The sequence below is a fragment of the Triticum dicoccoides genome, chromosome 6B (assembly GCF_002162155.2).
Source record: "Triticum dicoccoides isolate Atlit2015 ecotype Zavitan chromosome 6B, WEW_v2.0, whole genome shotgun sequence".
Taxonomy (NCBI): domain Eukaryota; kingdom Viridiplantae; phylum Streptophyta; class Magnoliopsida; order Poales; family Poaceae; genus Triticum; species Triticum dicoccoides.
The window spans coordinates 149,129,262-149,148,769 of NC_041391.1; the positions used below are offsets into that span (position 1 = coordinate 149,129,262).

Here is a 19,508-nt window from a genome sequence, read left to right on the forward strand (position 1 = left end):
TGCCAATGAGCCGGGGCAGGCAGCGGTCAACCACCAAAGCTTTGTTTCCATTTCACGGAGTGGCAGTTCAGATCCACACGACAAGGGGGTCAGTGTCCCAAACCAAAAGAAAACTAGCGATCAAGATGCTTTTGGAGTCAGAGCCAGATGGGCAGATTGGGTCACATGAGCTGCCCCCGCCCGCTCGTGCATGCAGCCTAGCCAACTGCAGGAAAGAGAGAAAACTTATGACAAAGATCTCACTGGCACACTGCTGGTGTATCTGGGTAAAGTATGTTTGCAACATTTAGCTCATGAACTTAACCAAAAGCTTGTGTCTTTGCCTTCTAGGTTTGTAGCTTTTGTGGCTGTACCTACTTTACTCTGGTATGACTCATGCCTACATATATAGCTACCAACCAGACCCAAGGAAAGGGTCCAGAACTAAGCACATCATCTGTTGCTTGGTAAACTGTTGAAAACAAGTCAATGTTACAAGGAGAATGCCTGTCCGATTCCCCCGTAATTTATTCCCACGTCACTAGATTGTTTATGCTTCCTCTCCTCTCACACACCAGTGGTACAGTACATATTATTGTTTTAGTATGCTTCATATCATTGTTCCCCAATATCCCTAGGTCTCTTCTTCCTTCCCCTTTCCTAGTCCTGCTTACACGATTCTGATCCAGTCCAGGCGGTGTAGATCGAGAGAGAGAAAGAGTGAGTGAGCTACCAAGTATATCTGCTATAGAAGAAGGAAAGATGATAACTAGGGAGGAGGAGAGGATTATGAGAGATGTGGAGGACAAGCAGGTGATAGCTGAGATCATCATGGATGACAGGAAGAGATCTGTGAAGGAGCGCACGCTGGACCTCAATGAAGAAATCGACATGGAGAGCGAGGAAGGAGAAGTCGGCAACGACAAGGACGAGGAGGAGGAGGATGATGGAGGTAGCACCACCGACGTTGCCGGGAGCCGGAGCTCCAGCAACAACAGCAGCACCAACCATGCTTCGGAGACCCAAAAGGGTACCGGGGGCGGCGAGCATAGGGTGCGGCAGTACAACCGATCGAAGCTGCCTAGGCTCCGGTGGACGCCTGATCTTCACATGGCCTTCATACGCGCTGTCGAGAGGCTTGGTGGTCAAGAGAGTAAGTACTAGCTAGAACTTTCTCATAATTACTTGATTTCTTGAGATAATCATCGGTTGTTTTGCTCGTGAGATTCTATGATCTCATGATTCGTTTCGTGCACCGAATCTGATTAATTTCCTACCTTCGATTTCTTGTTCATATAGGAGCTACGCCTAAGCTGGTGCTTCAGATGATGAACGTTAGGGGGCTCAGTATTGCTCATGTGAAAAGCCATCTGCAGGTAAATCATGCGTGCAAATTACAATTAGTTCGCTTATACTTCACCTAAATAGCATAGGACTCTCGGTTTATGATCTATTTACCTTCAGATGTACCGAAGCAAGAAGCTAGACCACGAGGGTCAACGGATCAGGGGAGCAATCTCCTCAGGTTCTCATTAATCATCCGAAAAACTCCACTCTGATTCACCTAAAACACTTGTGCTGATGAGATGATTTCAATCTTCTACATGTGGCGAGCACAGTATTTTCACCTATGGATTTCCACTCAATGAGAGGTGATCGACGCTTTCATGACATGCTCCTCCAAAGAGCTGCCGCCCTCTCCTCGACGGCGGAGCGCGGCGGCTTCTTCGTGTCGCGGAATGGCGGCGGCGGCGGGAACACTACTAGCCGCCTCTATGGGATTCTCCAACACCAACACAGGCCATCTCCGATGCAATCTGGCTTCAAGAACTGCAGTTTCAGGTAAATTCTATCACTAGACGTTTAAACCTAGCTATTCTGCAGAGACGATCGACGGATCGAAACCCTAATTCATGATGAACATCTGCAGGAATCAAGAGTGGGCGTTCGACCAGCGTGGCATGATGGCCAGGAATGATGTGAAGGCCCCCTCGACCACGCCGCACTTCTTCGCGTCCTCGTCGGTAAGGAGGTGGCCATTAACCTCCGCAGTTGCCGGAGCCGGTGAGCAAATGCGAGATGAGAGCTTCGGTTACTTTACCGGCCATGGCTCTGGGCCGCTCTCGAGGCCAATGGCACCGGCGACGTCGGTCGTGCCAGGAGGAGGTAACCATCGTCTCCCGTTTAGATGGCACGGCGGCGATGGCGGCAAGGGCGCTAAGGCCACATCGTCAGATCCCGTGATGATCGTCGAAGCCCTAGATTCCCAGCAACAGAAGCATCTTGAACAGCAGAGGGCTCTGATTACACCAGCCGACAAGATGCGGCTTCCGGCAGAGACGCCGGAGTTGGAGCTCAGTTTGTCTCCAGCCACGGCAACCGAGACCACAGATGGGACACCGAGCAAGAAGAGGAAGAAGAGCACTCCTGCATCGAGGGAGAAAGAGCTGGAACATGCCAATAAGCTGTCGATCTCGCTCTCGCTCTTGCCACCTGCAGCTTCCATGCCCATGCAGCGGCAGGAAAAGACAAGAAGGGGCAGCGTGGAGGCCGCTCTGGGGCAGAGTACTTTGGATCTGACCATGTCGATCAGGGCATTGGAGTGAGATCTTTAAGTACTTTGTGTCCAGGGTTGTCCAAAAATTGCACACTGATCCATGCGATCAGTCAAGATTGTTAAATTAACCTTTGCCCTCTACCAGTACATATGGAGATATAATGTCATGTTTGTTGGTAAATTTGTCTATGGAGTATGTATAGCCTCTCGATCGGTACGTGGCCACATGATCCCTGCCTTGTTCTCTTGTGTGACAATATTTTTGGGAGGCTAAACCTATCCAGAGACAAGTATCCATTATTGCAGTTTCAGGGCCAGTTCTTTTGGGGCTTATGAGGGTAAACATTTTGGAGGGGTGTCCGGCTTATGAGTGTCTGTCAAAATAAGTTATCCATACCGAGTTTATTCTGGCAGCCGGAGCTAAAACTTTAGTCTAGAAGCTTATTAGTTAACCCTTAAGCCCCAAAAGAACTCGCCCTTAAGCTGCACGCATCCATTTTTATTGTGAAATCTTAATCTTGAGGGTTTACCCGACAGAAAAAAATACACATGTTAGCACTAAATGTAGCGGTAATCTTATGGTAGACCTTCATCCAAATTAGTCAAACAAAGTCATTGTTTACATCTTCAAGTGGCTGCACGCATCCATTTTTATTGTGAAATCTTAATCTTGAGGGTTTGCCCGACGGAAAAAAAATGCACATGTTAGCATTAAATGTAGCGGTAATCTTATGGTAGACCTTCATCCAAATTAGTCAAACAAAATCATTGTTTACATCTTCAAGTGGCTGCACACACAGAGGCGGAGCCAGAAAAATCGAATGAGGGGGGCCAAGTGTTGCTAAGCCTTGTTGGGGAGGGCCACTCCATGAAAATACATATCATTGTTTACATGCATATTAGGCTTGAATCGGTGATGTTAGGGGGGCAGGCCCTGCTGGTCCCATGTCTTCGCCATTGTGCACACACAGGCCAAACTCCCACGCATCTATATACTACAATGAGAATCACATACAGTTTCAGTGGGCATTCTTGTAGACAACCAGCACAAGCTTGAAACTCTAATATTGTTGAAACCAGAGTTATTAAGAAAGATCTTATAATGACCCAATATAAAAAGAACCCAGACGGCCCGAATATGCGCCTTAAGTTGTGTGCTAACCCAACTAACTGGTTCCAACCATATTCGGGATACTAACTGAGGTAGGTTAAAAGCCACATGAATTGTCCATAATATCTTGGACGATGGATTGTCCCCTCAAGAAAGCACTCAAGCTGATGGAACTCAATCCATGCATCTCCGGAGCTAGACGGCTGGCAAGCAGTTTGCCAGACCCCGCAGCGAGTGAAGAAAAGCTCAATTTTCTTCAAGCTGGACAATGCCAAAGTATTTGGCTCGGTTAGATGGCATTACCTATTTGATGTTCTCTAACACGTGGGATTTTCTTGTAGGGACCTCATTGCACTCTCTTTGGCCACAACCTCCTCATGCAGCCTACTCAATAGAGCTCCTATAACTCACACTTTGCCACCCAAGAGGATTGCGGCAGGGTGGCCCGCTCTTCCCCTTCCACTTCCTGTTGGCCATCGACCCACTTCAGAGGATCCTTGAGCGTGCTACTGATGTGGGCATCCTCGGCCCTATTGCTCACTGCCACACCTTCATCCAAGTTAGCCTCTATGATGACGATGCAGCCTGCTTCCTGAACCCCGCCAAGCACAAAGTTGATGCGCTGCACTCCATCCTTGTGACTTTTGGAAGTTTTTCAGGATTGTTAACCAACTTTGCTAATAAGTTGGCTGCCTTCCCAAATTTCTATGACAGTCAGACTGTGGCTATTGCTCTTGCTGGTTTTGAAGGGGATTATTTACTCTTTCCCAAGAAAATATTTTGGCTCCCACTTGTTGGGCTAAGTCCCTCCACATGGAGGTGTGTTGGTAGCCCAACATCAGCCCACACAAGTCCAACAATGTGAACCGTTGATCTTCGTTGCATCCAACGGTTGTGAGTGTTCCCTGATGAAGGGAGCAAGGAGAAAACCCTAGCTACTCCACCCCTACTGGTGGTGGCTGCCATTCGTGAGAATGTGAGAGCACACACAAGAGAGGAACAAAACTTGTGAGAGAGAGGAAGAAGAAGAAGTGGAGGTTCTGTCCAGATTTGTTGCATCTGACTAGACAGTGTTCAACCTGGTGATTGGAGGCTCAAACATGCTTGGATTGACCACAAACTTGGTGGGATCATTACTTACTTTGACTACTTCGATCTGGTTAGCAGGTTTGAGGATTGGGTCAGTGGAGCATCAGATTTGAGAGCGGTTTTGTCAGCTCTGACTGCTACAGTTTTAGAACAGAGTAGTTTTAGGGGACGATCAGTTTTGGTATGCAACTGGTGTCCAATTTGGCTGAAATTTTGAGGGTTCTCAAGAACTTCTGTGTCTACTTGTCTGCCAAATTTGGTGTTCTTTGGTTCAGTAGTTTAAGAGAAGTTTGCAAAACACTGAAGGGGACAGAAGATGTGTAAACTCTGCTTTGCTAAAATTTTGCCTTTTGTGGTTGGTGTTGCAGTTGCTGGTTCGCAACGTGGAGAGTGTGTTGTATATTTCTCTAGAGATTCTAGAGAAGACTTTGTACTCACCATTCTCATAGTGAAATTTTGTGGACCGGTCGGTCCGCAGTCGTAATTTTTTAATCCTGAAGTTGAGGAGTTTTTTTCACATTAAAACATGTGTCACATGTGCATGTTGGTTGTGTTATTCCGCTGCTTACGTGTTGGTTGTTGTTGTCCTCAAAGTTCACGACAAGCGGAGGGGGTTGTGTGGTGTGCATATTTGCCATGTCGGTGAATTTGTGCAATGCGTTGTTGTTGTCCATACCCCCAACAAATGGCATCAGAGTCTTGGTTTGCTTGTGCAAATTGCTGATTTCTTGTGGTGAAAGATGGAAGTGGATACCAATAGGATGATATCTTTGAATGGTATACAAGCATGGAAGGGCAAGATGGAGGACTTGCTATATGTCAAAGAATACTGGAAGCCAGTGTTCTCCACTGAGACGCCAGAGGGCATTGAGGAAGGTCAGTGGAAGGTACTTCATCACCAAGCTTGTGGGTTTATTCGGCAATGGGTCAATGACAATATTTTGAACATATCATTGATGAGACACATGCAGACACCTTATAGCAGAAATTGGAAGAGTTGTTTGCCCAGAAAGAAGGTACAAAGAAGATGTTCTTGATCAAACAATTGATGTGTTTGAGGTACAAATAGGGCATTCTAATTGCAGATCATGTGAATACATTCCAAGCATTATAAATTCATCTTTCTTCAATGGGAATTACATTTGAAGATGAAGTGGGAGCCTTGCTGCTACTAGGCTCATTACCGGACAACTAGGAGACCTTCAAGGTCACAGTTTGCAATTCAACACCAAATGGAGTTGTCACTTGGAATCTTGTGAAAACTAGGGTACTAAATGAAGGAGTCGAGAAAGGTGGCTGAAGCTAGTTCTTACTCACATTCAGAGGTGATGGTCACTCAATCCAGGGGGAGAAGTAAGAGCAGAGGTCTAGGTAAAGGGGCAGAGAGAGGTAGGAGCAAATCAAGAGGCAAGTATGCTCATTATGAGTGCCACCGCTGCCATCAGAAGGGCCACATTAAGTGGCAATGTGACAAGTGGAAAAATGATAAAAAGAAAAGGAAGAAGCAAGCTGACAGTGATAGTGACACAGAGGGCAACCGAGTTACTACAGTAGAAGAGGCTTGTTATGCATGCAGCAAATGAGGGCATATTTGGTTCCACTGTTGAGGAGAGGATCACTATTGTTTCTGATGAAACTGTCAACCTTGTGGATAGTGATGAGATGATTTGGATACCGGCCAGCAGTGCTGCCATTCATGCTACATCTTGCAGAGAGCTCTTCATTAACTATATATCAGGTGATTTTGGTGTTGTGAAGATGGGGAACAATGATAGGGCAGCCATCATTGGAAAAGGAGATGTGCATTTGGAGACCGCAAATGGTACAAGGTTAGTCCTCGAATCTGTGAGGCATGTTGAGGCACTTTGTCTCAATATTATCTCAGTTGGTTTGCTTGATGGAGATGATTACTTGAGCAGTTTTTGAATAGATAGTACAAGCTCACCAAAGGCAACATGGTTGTTGCAAGAGGTAAAATGGTCTCGGTTTTGTATCATGTTCATGCTAAGCTAGTTAGTGATTCTGTCAATGCACTAGAGAGGGTAATCATTGTGCTCTATGGCACAAGAGACTTGGGCACATGAGTGAGAAGGTGTGATGGTGCTAGTGAAGAAAAAATTGTTGAAGGGTGTGAAAGGAGTTCACATCAAGAAATGTTAAGATTGCCTAGCGGGGAAGTAACACAAAGTTGCCTTCAAGACTCTACCTCCTCGCAAGAAGCCTGAGATGTTGGACTTGATACATTATGATGTTTGCAAAATGTCTGTAAGATCTCTTGGTGGTGCTAAGTACTTTGTGACTTTTATTGATGACTTTTCTACGAAAGTTTGGGCCTTCACTTTGAGGACCAAAGATCACTAGGTGTATTCAAGCAATTCCAAGCCTCGGTTAAGAAATAAACTGAGAAGAAGATCAAGTGCATTCGCACTGATAATGGAGGATAGTACATTGGGCCATTTGATGCATATTGCAAGCAGCAAGGTATTAGGCATCAATTTACTCCATCGAAGACACCACAACTGAATGATCTCGCTGAGAGGATGAACAGGACAATTGTGAACAGAGTTAGATGTTTGATGTCAAGTGCAAAGCTACGTAAGATCTTTGGAGGTAAGGCTTGGATGACTGTAATTTATCTTATTAATCTCTCACCAAGTTATCCTTTGGAGGGAGATGTTCCTAACATGGTTTGGTATGACAAGGACGTCTCATATGACCACCTGAAAGTTTTTTGGGTGCAAGACATTTGTTTATATTCCTCAAGATGAAAGGTCAAAGATTGATTTGAAGACACGACAGTGCATCTTTCTTGGCTATGGTGGTGATGAATTTGGCTACAAGCTATTTGATCATGTAGCAAGGAAAGTTGTGACAAGTCATGATGTAGTGTTTGTAGAAAACCATCCAATTGAGGATACTGTGAAGACAAAGGGGCGTGTTTCTCCTCAGCAACAACAAGACATGATTAATTCTGACCTAGTTCCTGTAGCTCCAGCTCTAGTGCAAGTTGAAGCAGATGCAGAAGATGTACAAGATGATGTACGTGGTGGTACAGGTAAAGGAGATGCTCCCCGGCAGCAGCAAGAGTATGATGCTGAAGTTGAAGATCCGGATTAGTGCTACTTGTGGAATGCGTTGGGATTTCCCCGAAGAAGAAGGGTGAAGTAATATAGTAGCAAAAGTATTTCCCTCAGTAAAGAACTAAGGTTTATCGAACCAGTACAAGAATTATCCAAACAACCTTTAGCAGTACCTCCACACATAAGAGCAAATACTTGCACCCAATGCGGGCAAGAGGGTTGTCAATCCCCTTGTACTTGTTAATTGCAAATATCAAATCTGATAGTAGGAGATATATAAATTGCAAAGTAAAATAAAATTAAATAAAATAAATTGCAGCAAGGTATTTGGGGTTTTAGTAATATGATTTAAATAGACCCGGGGGCATAGTTTTCACTAGAGGCATCTCTCTCATAAGCATAACGATACGGTGGGTGAACAAATTACTGTTGGGCAATTAATAGAAAGCGCATAGTTATGATGTTATTCATGGCATGACCAGTACATAGGCATTACTTCTGTGACAAGTAGATTGACATCCATCTGCATCTACTACTATAACTCCACCCCTCGACCGCTATCCAGCATGAATCTAGAGGTATTAAGTTCATAACAAACAGAGTAATGCTTGGAGCATGATGACATTATGTAGACAAAATAAGATCAAGTAATATGATCAAACCCCATCGTCTTGCCCTTAGTAGAAACAATACAAATATGTGCCTCGCTACCCCTTCCGTCACTAGGTGAGGACTCCGCAAGATTGAACCTACTACTACGCACCACTTCCACTGAAGATCTAATCATTAACTTGGCTAAAGATAACTCATAAATCGGAAATCATTACATAGCTATAACAATCACACATAATAAAGTTCAATGTATAACTCATTTACTTTCAATGAATAATATGATCATAAACCCACAATTCATCAGATCCCAACAAACACACAACACAAAAGGATTACATCATATCGATATCTGAAAAGAACATTGTATTGAAGATCGTAATGAGGGAGAGAGAGAGAGAGAGGAGATAGAGGGAGAGAGAGAGAGAGATCTAGCTAATCACTATGGGCCCATAGGTCCTATGGGGAACTACTCGCACATCATTGGAGGTGCAGCAAGGTTGATGTAGAAGCCCTCCGTGATTGATTCCCCCTCCGGCAGAGTACCGACGGAGGACTCCAAATGAGATCGTGGAAGAACAAAGGCTTGGGACGATGGAATAATTTAGAAGGCACGAAAGGCCTTCTGCTGCCAGCAAAAAAATATGATGAAATAGGGTTACCCTGTCAGATCCCCCATGTGGGTTTAAATCCTTAAGCTTATCACTATTGAATAAGACTGAAAAGGGCAGGGAGCTTATCATGCCCATGATAATGTTAAACCATCTCTCCATGAATCCCAACTTTATCATAATAACTCCACTCCACGCAGCATATGTCTCTCAGCCTTATTTCTTTTCATAAAAGACCAGGGACAAAAAGCAGACTTTAGAAATAAACTCAATAACCTTGGAGGCGATCTTATAAAGAACATTGCACAAACTAATAGGCCGGAATGGGAAAAGTAACATTGGGTTTTTACCTTGGAAATAAGAAGAATGGTGTTGTTAATCTCATCCATTTGCGGAAGACCTGCCTCGGGTCTATTTGGTTGTGTCCTCAATGATTCCATGGTAGTTTGGCCTAGAAATCTTGATGTGTCCAAAACATGAAAGGGTCATTACTCTGGCCCACGTGACCCCCTGGTAAGCTATAATTCATGGTCGTGTCCAATCTTTTTTTAAACTCTTATGACTTTATTGATAAGCATCAAGTACATTTTACAAGCATCAGTCTAAGTGGTGAAACACTCGAAACTGTGAGGACGGTACACACAGGACATTGGCAAGATCCTGATGATGACAAACACCTACAAGTAGTGATTCGAAGGGCTAGTCTAGAGTGATGATGAGCCTTCACATTGTGTGTCCTGGGTACATATGATAACCTGTTTGGATTAAAACTAGAAGAGGATCGGACTTGGGATACTATGGCCCTAATCTGCCAAGGTCCTTCTGTCACATTTCAATCCGACCTAGCAGCCAAAGCAAGCACCTGCGAATCTGTGAGGAAGTAAGCATTGTGAAGACGAAGAGCTTCTGCCACCTTGACCGCCAGCAATAGACCGTACGCTTCAGCCTGGAGAGGAGAGCCTACTGGCGGAGACAACGCTACAACATAGATGTTGGAAGCATGATGGTGACAAAGTTGGATGTGGATGCCCAATCCTGCTTGTTGCGGCTCACCATCAGACGATGGAGCCCATGCTGCATCTGAATATATCTGTACATTTGTATCTGCAAAAGGAATATCATGTTGTAGCTTTTCATGTTGTTGCTGACACAACCGCTGGTCATCAGTTGGCTGTTGAACCTGCAGGCTTGCATCAACGATCTGAAAATCCTACAATAAAGCTGAGAAGACAGCAAACACCTTTTTTGGATGTATTTTAGCGCGGTCGAAAAGAGCATCATTTCTAGCTTTCCAAATGCACCAAAGCATAGTGTAAAGATTATTAACTAACATGAAGGGATGATTAGAATTTAGTAGGAAATTAAGGATATCAGGAATAGAGTGTTGTTCTTGTTGTAAAGAGTCAGTGTTGATAAACCAAGGCTGTAGGAACCAAACAGCTTTCATGAAGTGGCAACCGAAAAACAAATGCATGTCATCTTCCTCTAAATTACACCTTGAGCAAATAAGTGAAATATGTCTAGAAAAATGACCTGCTCTTTTACCTGTTGCTAGGGATTTTCTCAGTAGTCTCCAAGCAAAGGTCTGAACTTTTTGGATCATTTGCTTCTCAGCCCAAACCTGATTGAGCAAGTTAAGAACCTGCTGAGGTACTTGTTTAGGCATCTAGTTCTGCGGCAACTACAGATTTTCGAAACAATGTCTATATGCACTTTTTGTTGAACACTTCCCTGCAGGAGTCAGTTTCCAAATAAGCATTTCTTGGCCCACATCATCAATGATAGGAGTGTTTAAAATGGTGGTGGCCACATGTGGAGTAAAAAGAGACTTAATTAGTTCATGGTTCCAAGCCTTACTATTTGGGATCCACAAGTCTTTAATAGTTGCAAGATAACTAAAAGGTGGTTGCTGAATGACAAGATTGTCATAGATGTTCTGCCAACTATTAAACCAGGGAGTACTTCAAATGGAAGAGGAGCCATCAACTATTTGTGTAAAACAAGCAGATTCCAATAGAGGTTTTACCTTTAAAATAGCAGCCCAAAAAACAGATTTTGGACAACTAGGCTTAGCTCTCCAATTAGAAGTGTGAGTGTGGTATTTTGACTTCAAAATAAGAGCAAGATTACTAATTGGGTCTTGAGCAATTCTCCAAGCCGCAGAGAGGATCAAGCTCTGATTCAAGGCCTGGAGATTTCTAATACCTAAACCACCACTTTTCTTGTCAGTACAAATATCCGCCCATGCCCTTAAGCAAATATATCTTGAAGTGTTATCATCTTTTATCCATGTCCACCAAATCTCCTAATAATAGCAGTAATACTAGCAAGCAATTTTTTGGAGAACAAAATATTTGACATATAATAAACATGGATAGAAGAGAAAACATATTTAATAAGAGTAAGCCTAGCGGAGTGAGACGTTCTGTTTGCCTTATACGTTGTAAGCTTGGATTTAAACTTGTCCTCCACAAATGAGTAAGCAGCAGTCTATTCTTAGCAGGCAAGACCAGAGGATGTCCTAGGTGGATAAAAGAGTCATCGATATCAAGGACAGGAAACAAACCTTTTATTTCTTGTCTGAGCTGCAAATCAACATTAGCGGTAAACATAATTCCTGACTTTGCCCAATTTGGGACTTGGCCTGAAAGGGAACAGAAATGATTTAAGATCTGAAGGATGGCTTCAGTTTCCTGCTTTATTGCTGCACGAAACACCAATAGGTCATCTGCAAACATCAAGGAGTGTATAGGAGGCCATTGGGGACCCAAAGAGATATCAGAAAGCATGTTATTATGTATGGCATCCTGAAGAGCCATTGATAGTTCATTAACAGCTAAGATAAAAAGAGAGGGGGAGAGAGGACACCCCTGTCTATACCTCTGGAACTCTTAAATTTACCAAAAGGTTGCCCATTGATAATAACTAAAAAAGTATAAGTAGCTATGCAAGCATGAATCAACTTAATGAAATGGGCATTTAAACCTTTACGAGCTAAAGCAACAGCAATAAAATCCCACTCGAGTCTATCAAAAACTTTAGCAAGATCAATTTTTAGCATGAGGCACTTTTGTTTGAAAGAATTTAAACTAAAAGAGTGAGCAATCTCCTGGGCAACAATAATGTTACCAATCAAGAGAAGTCATATGTGTCGTAACATATTTTAGTTTGTAATGCTATTCCTATGAGCGGGTTCTACAACGAGTATGACGTATTAGTTCATTTCAACGACGGTTAGCTAGAATCAGAGGAGTAGTTACCAATTGAAATGCACTAGTACGTGCAGATTTTGTACTTCCTCTGATCCGAATTAAATGATGCACACCCGAATTAAATGACGTGTGTCACTTAAATTGGATCAGAGGGGGCAGAAGTTTTACCTAAGAATCTCTAATTGAATAGCCTAACCAGGCGTGTGGACGAAACAACACTAGCCCAAGCAGGGCCAGGCAGTCGATTTTTCTCATGCACAATATGGAGGACACGAATCAAACAAACCATCACGTCCATAGGGAGAGCTCCTATTTGGCACACAGCACGCAGGGTGACAAGCAAACGTGCAGCTTTGCTCGCCAGCGTGAGCTTCTGGGCCGGCTCATGTGTTGTGAAAGACGCCCCAGGTTTTTTATTTCATTTCTTTTGCTCTCTGTTTTTTGTTTTTTGTGTTTTTTTCTTCTTTAGAATAACTTAGGGTTTCAAAAAACTTTCAAATATCAAAACGATTGCAAATTATAAAAAAAAAAGTGCATCCAAAAATATCCGTGGATTTGAAAATATGTTCAGAATTGCAAAATATATATTCAATTTTGGAAAAAGGTTAGGGAAATCATAGAATGTTCATGGTTTCAAAAAAAGTTTGTGAGTTCAAAAGAAAATTTGTGAATCAAAAAAGTGTTCACGTACTCAAAAGAGTACAAGATTCCAATAAATATTCATGACATTAGAAAAATAGTAAGTTTAAAAACTGTTCACGAATTTCAAAAAATGATCGCGAGTTTGTAAAATATATTAACAAATTTCAAATTTTGTTCTCGAATTCAAAAAAACGCAAATTCAAAAAATGTACATGAATTCAAAAAATTGTGAATTCAAAATATATTCACAAACTTGGAAAAATAGGTTAGTTAATTCAAAAATTGTTCACGAATTGCGTAAATTGTTCTTAAGTTCCAAAAACGTTTGCGGGTTCAAAAAATGTTCAAAAATTTCAAAACAATATTCATGAAATTAGAAAAATAAAAAAAGGAATAAAGGAATGAAGGAAAAGCAAAGAAGAAAAGTAGAAAATAAAACGACAGAAGAAAATAATAGAAAATCCAAATGAAAAAGCAATTGAAAAAACAGTATGGGCCGGCCCATATTAAGGACGTGGCGCATGGGGAGAGTATGCGCTGGGTCGCCATGCAGTGACCCACGCGCCAAATAGGAATTGTCGTCCACCGCGCGTGATCTCGGCCAGCTACGCCTTAGGAAAAACATCTCAGCCTACTGCAGCACGCCCGGTCTCCCAACGCATTCGCCTACAGGCCTAGCATAGCCTAGCCTACCCTGTACAGCCCCCCCCCCCCTCCCACCACCACCACCACGGGGCACCCTTATATCTGGATTAAGAGCATGGTTAATAGTAGAGCCAGCTACCGGCTATATTAAGTTGTCATGTCACATATAGTTGACCTAACAACCAATACATATAGTAGCTAGTTGCTAAAAAGTAATACTTTATTAATACATGGTTTATCTTACTTCCACACGATGTTTATTAAAGCCAGTGTTACAGCCGGCTGTTAATCTGTAGCTCGCTTCCCTTTTCTCTCCTCTCCTCTCTCATCCAACTTAGTAGTCGGGGCGGCCCACTGTAACGAATAGTTTTTGAAAAACAAAACAAAGTGTAAAATGGTGCTAGCGAGGTATCAATCCTAAGATTGGCTTGTTGATTCCGAGCACTGTGCGACAGACTGAACTTGTTGTATAAATAGGTTAGTTAATTCAAAAATTGTTCACGAATTGCATAAATTGTTCTTAAGTTCCAAAAAAATTGCGGGTTAAAAAATGTTCAAAACAATATTCATGAAATTAGAAAAATAAAAAAAGGAATAAAAGAAAGAAGGAAAAGAAAAGAAGAAAAGTAAAAAATAAAACGACAGAAGAAAATAATAGAAAATCCAAACGAAAAAGCAATAGAAAAATAGTATGGGCCGGCCCATATTAAGGACATGGCGCATGGGGAGAGTATGCGTTGGGTCGCTATGCAGCGACCCACGCGCCAAATAGGAATTGCCGTCCAGCGCACACGATCTCGGCCAGCTACGCCTTGGAGAAAATATCTCGGCCTGCTGCAGCACGCCCGATCTCCCCACGCATTCGCGTGCAGGCCTAGCCTAGCCTACACAGCCCCCCTCCCCTCCCACCACCACCACCATGGGTGCCCCTATATCTCGATTAAGAGCATGGTTAAAAGTAGAGCCAGCTATCGGCTATATGAAATTGACATGTCACACGTAGTTGACCTAATAGCCAATACGTATAGTAGTAGTTGCTAATAAGTACTCCCTCCGTTCCTAAATATTTGTCTTTCTAGACATTTCAAATGACTAACACATACGGATGTATGTAGACATATTTTAGAGTGTAGATTCACTCATTTTACTCCGTATGTAGTCATTTGTTAAAATGCCTAGAAAGACAAGTATTTAGGAACGGAGGGAGTAATACTTTATTAATACATGGTTCACCTTACTTCCTCACAATGTTTTTTGAAGCCCGTGTTATAGCCGGCTGTTAATCTGTAGCTCGCTTCTCTTTTCTCTCCTCTCCTCTCTCATCCAACTTAGTAGTCGAGGCGGCCCACCGTAGCGAATAGTTTTTGAAAAAAAAAAACAAAGTTAAAAATGGTGCTAGCGAGGTATCAATCCTGGGATTGGCTTGTTGATTCCGAGCGGTGCTATCCACTGCGACAGACTGAACTTGTTGTACGCTATGGAGAAGGCGCCTACTAGAAGGAAAATGAGCCGGGTTTTACCAAGTTTACTTTCTTTTCCTGTGTTTACCCTTTTTTCTCTTCATTTTAACTCGTCTAACTCAATATTCTTTTTATGTATTTTTTACTCGGTTTTCACATGCTTTTTCCGAAAAAAAATATTGCTTAACAAACACAGAAAATGTTGAATAAGTATTAAAATGTTGAATGAGTACTTCAAAGATGTTGAATAAGTATTAAAAAATATTGAACAAGTATTTGAAAAAATGTTGAACAATTATTTGAAAATGTTGAATAAGTAATAGAAATGTTGAATAAGTAATAAAAAATTGGGAATGAGTATTTTAAAAACTGTTGAACAAGTATTTGAAAATGTTAAAAGAGTATTAATAATGTTGAACAAGTATTTAAAAATGTTTAATGAGCATTAAAAATGTTGAACGACTATTTAAAAATTATTGGACATGTATTTGGAATATGATGAATAAGTAATAAAATGTTGAAATAGTATTTTAAAAATGTTGCATAAGAGTTTGGACAATGTTGAACGTGCATACAGAAAATGTTGATCATGTATATTAAAAGTGTTGAATATGTATTTGAAAAATGTTGAGCAAGTATTTGAAAAATGTTGAACAAATATTAAAAAATGTTGATCATGTATATAAGAATGTAGAATGAAAACAGAAAGAAACAAAGAAAAACAAAAAATGAAACAAATCGGAAAGAAGAAAAACGAAAAGAATGAAAATTCGGAGAAGATAAAAATAAAAGAAAAGAAAATGAAAAAAGAAAAGAAAAAACGGAGAAGACCGGCTCTGCTCGCCTCTAGTAGGTCGCGGTCCGACTACTAGCTAGTAACTCGAAGTGGGCGGAGTGGTTAGTTGCACCGGTGACCGCGCTGGAGACCGGGGTTTGAACCCTGGGTTCGCCCATTTTCTTCACGATTTTTTGAATCTGTGAGCGCTAACTGGGCCGGCCCAATACTATTTACGTCGATGCGAAAGATCCCTGGGGAATCACTTAGTGCGATAAATAGTCGCTGCGCCCCACCACCTGGCCGCCTCGCTTAAACTGGTCCTTGCCCAAGCACATCACCTTGCATAGCTGCACCAGGCAGCGCTATGTCTCGCTTAGAGCCAGACCCGTCGGGAATCTCCCTAAGGCTTTGTTCGGTTACACCCTGCCCTAAGAGGATTGGAGGGGATTTGGGGGGGATTTGACTTGTAGAGGATTTAATCCACCTCAATCCCTGTCAAAACCCCTCCACAACCCTGTCAACCGAACATGGCCTAAATTGGCCAGCCCCGCGCGGGAGTGCAGAGCCTCATTTTTTCTGGTTTTTCTTCATGTTTTTTGCTTTCATTTTTTACTTTATACTTCCAAGTATTCTAAATATATATTACAAAAAACACTTTACATAAAACATTTGGAAAAATGTTAATCAGTCATTAGAAAAATGTGAAATGTGTATTGAAAAAATATTCCTCATTTATACAGAGAATATACAATGTGTATGAAAAAACAGACAACATGTTAATTAGTCAAGTATTTAGAAAATGTTAATCAAGTATTTGAAAAATGTTAGATGTGTATAGGAAAAGTGTTTGTTGTGTATACGAAAAATGTATACAAAACACACAATGTGTACGAAAAAATGTTGATCATGTATTTTAAAAACTTCCCATTGGCTTCGTAATAATAGAGTGTTCGAACAGGGTTGCTATTAGGACCGAGAGTATATCGACCAGAGGGGGGGTGAATGGGAGATTCAAATTTTCTTTCGAAAGCTTTGAAACTTAAGTCAATCACACAGCAAAATAGGGCGTCGAAGGAAATATGTTGAATCAATCTTCTTCATCAGAAGCATACTAAATAACTACTCACAAATTTCACAGGTAAAACTGAGGTACAGGATGGTAACAAATAAATACATATGATGACGAAGAGCTGGGAAGAATACAGACACACGGTGTGAAGATAACAGTATAGACTGATCAAGATATCTATCGGCACAGAACACGAATAAGAATTACTGAAGGAAATGCAGTAGAATAGAAATAACCAGTGGTGCTCGATGGCGATAGAGAGATTTGGTAGACCAGCTCATCCTTCTGCCAAAGGGATACGTCTGGTTGAAGGGGTTGTTACTTAACATTGAAGATAAACTCTCTTCACCCTATTCTCCTTCAACACAGAGCTGGTCAGACACAGGTTGATTTCACTCGTGGTAGATCCTTGTCGGCGATCTCCAAACCTTCGGTCGACCTTCGCGAACCACAATCACTCTTGGCTGTTGAAGATCAGGCTCGGTGAAGACAACAACTCTTCATCACTCGAAGCCGAAACCTATCCGTCTAGAGTGTGCGCAGCTCTCTAGAGTAATAGGTACAATAACTCTCACTCAAAGCCGCTGTGATGCTAAACCACTGTCTAAGTTTGGGCTCTTGGTTTTTCTCTAGGTGGATCTTAAACTCAAATCACTCGGAGAGGGGTTGCTCAAATCAATCTTCTTAGAAATTTCAAGCGGAGCAGCCAACGGACAACGTTGGAATGGGGTGGCTATTTATAGCCGCAGCCTTCCCTGATGGGAAATGAACAAATTAGACATCGGGATCAGCCAATGACCAACGACACAATTCCAACAGTCGGATTTGAGCACATTGGTAACATTTCTTGTGGAGCAAGAAATGCTAACGCCTCGGTCCGAGGCAAATCTCTCGCAGTGAAGAAGATCACGATCTCTTGTTGGTAAGTATTTTCTCGGAGCTCAAAGAGATTTCTCTCGCAAATTTCATAGGTTTTGGCTAAGCATCACAGCGGATCTAAGCATCGAGAACATATACCCCTCTTAATAGTGCGGAGGTCCTATGACTCAATTGAATGAAAGAAGAACAACTAAATGAATGCTACGTCTTCACATAGTCTTCGACTTCCATGGCTGCAGTCAATTTCTTTGGACGACAGTACCGAATCAAACGCTTTGCTTCAGCAGTAAACCTTCGAGTGGTCAATTTATTCTCATCAATCTTCTCGACTCTATCACTTCAACAAGTATATCTCATTTTTCTCTGCAACGTAGATGTGCTTCGGTGAAGTTCCTCAAACTCAGCACTAGAGACAGCATATTCTTCCATTGTGTATGGACTTTTCTCTCTGTATGCACTAGCAAACAAGTTAGTCCATACCTGTTTCTGTCAACAATCTCCAAAACACAAGATAGGAAGATATTACACCAACAATCCCCCCAGCCCGTTTTGGACGACTGTTGACAAAACAAATCACATCAAATGATAGATAAGGAATGAAATGTAATGTGAAGAATAATGAAAAGACGAGAGATAATTACGAAGATGAAATATTCTCCCCCTTAAGATATGCTTCGGTTCGGGAAACAAGATTTCTCTTCGTATGAGTGTCATTGATAGCAGATCATATAATTGAGGTCTTTGAATGCACTCGACGGTGTCTGAGGTAGTTCCTGTCACAAAAACTTCAACAAGGGTTAGATGTGAAGCAAGCGTTGAGAGATTTGTGACAAGGATAAGTCATGAAGGTTTTCTCAGAACACAATTTGAATCCACATGAGATATAGTTTTCCTGCATGTTAGATATTCGATATGATCAGAGCAGGATCAAAAAATAATTCGTTGCTCTAAGTGGATATGCTTTGAAGGTGATTTTCCTGCAATAGAGATGATGCAAATGATATCTGAGAGGAAAAACACTTTGTCAGTCATATAGATAGCCTTCAAAAAGGTACTTTGTACATAGGCTACCTTTAACTTCCTACAATATTAGATAATGAGAGATAGCAATAAGAGCATATCCAACCACAACAACTATACATCATTTAGAACTTGAGGTACTTTTCAATATAATATATCATTTGATGATTCTCTGTTCTTCTTTGAGGAGCAGTTATGTGTTCCTATAAGATAAATGATTTCCGATGATAATCAGTCATAGGATAAACATTCGATGGCGCCTGTAGACAAATAGTGCGAAGCAAATAATATTACACACGGTTATTAACGTTACATGACGATCGAATTTTTCAGCACCACATGTGGTGTGATAAAGTTCTTGAAGCAAATTGTTCAAGGGGAAACCAAATGGCAAACGAAAACACACACCCTGCAAACCCCAATAAACTATCACTCGATGTAATTCTCCCCCTTTTTGTAAACAAGTGTCAAAAAGGAAAGAGAGGACATTCGAGGAATTACTCTGTGGGAGAATCTTCTGAATCAGAATAGAAACCACTCGTAGAATCAGAGTCAGAAGAATGTGGAATGGTCGAGGCATAAGCAGGAGTAGCAGCCTTGGCCTTGGAAGGATGGACATCAGGCTTGTAGATACGAGTGCTGGTGTATCTACAATCTCATCATCATGATTAACAAACAGCAGATCTGGTAAAGCAAAACGCTAAGGGAGTACAGGAGTTTGTCTTCGGATACGCGGTACTTCAAGCAAGTCCAGATGATCATATTCC

At 41.8% G+C, this 19,508-nt stretch overlaps 1 protein-coding gene across 1 annotated transcript; it reads left to right on the forward strand.

Annotated features, from left to right (window-relative positions):
* The first annotated feature begins 350 nt into the window (after positions 1-350).
* On the forward strand, positions 351-2,680 carry LOC119326688. Its single transcript, XM_037600310.1, has 5 exons — positions 351-1,132; positions 1,279-1,355; positions 1,444-1,504; positions 1,599-1,821; positions 1,910-2,680. The coding sequence occupies exons 1-5, from the start codon at positions 742-744 to the stop codon at positions 2,583-2,585; spliced, it is 1,428 nt and encodes a 475-aa protein (XP_037456207.1). The 5' UTR covers positions 351-741; the 3' UTR covers positions 2,586-2,680.
* Positions 2,681-19,508: the final 16,828 nt, after the last annotated feature.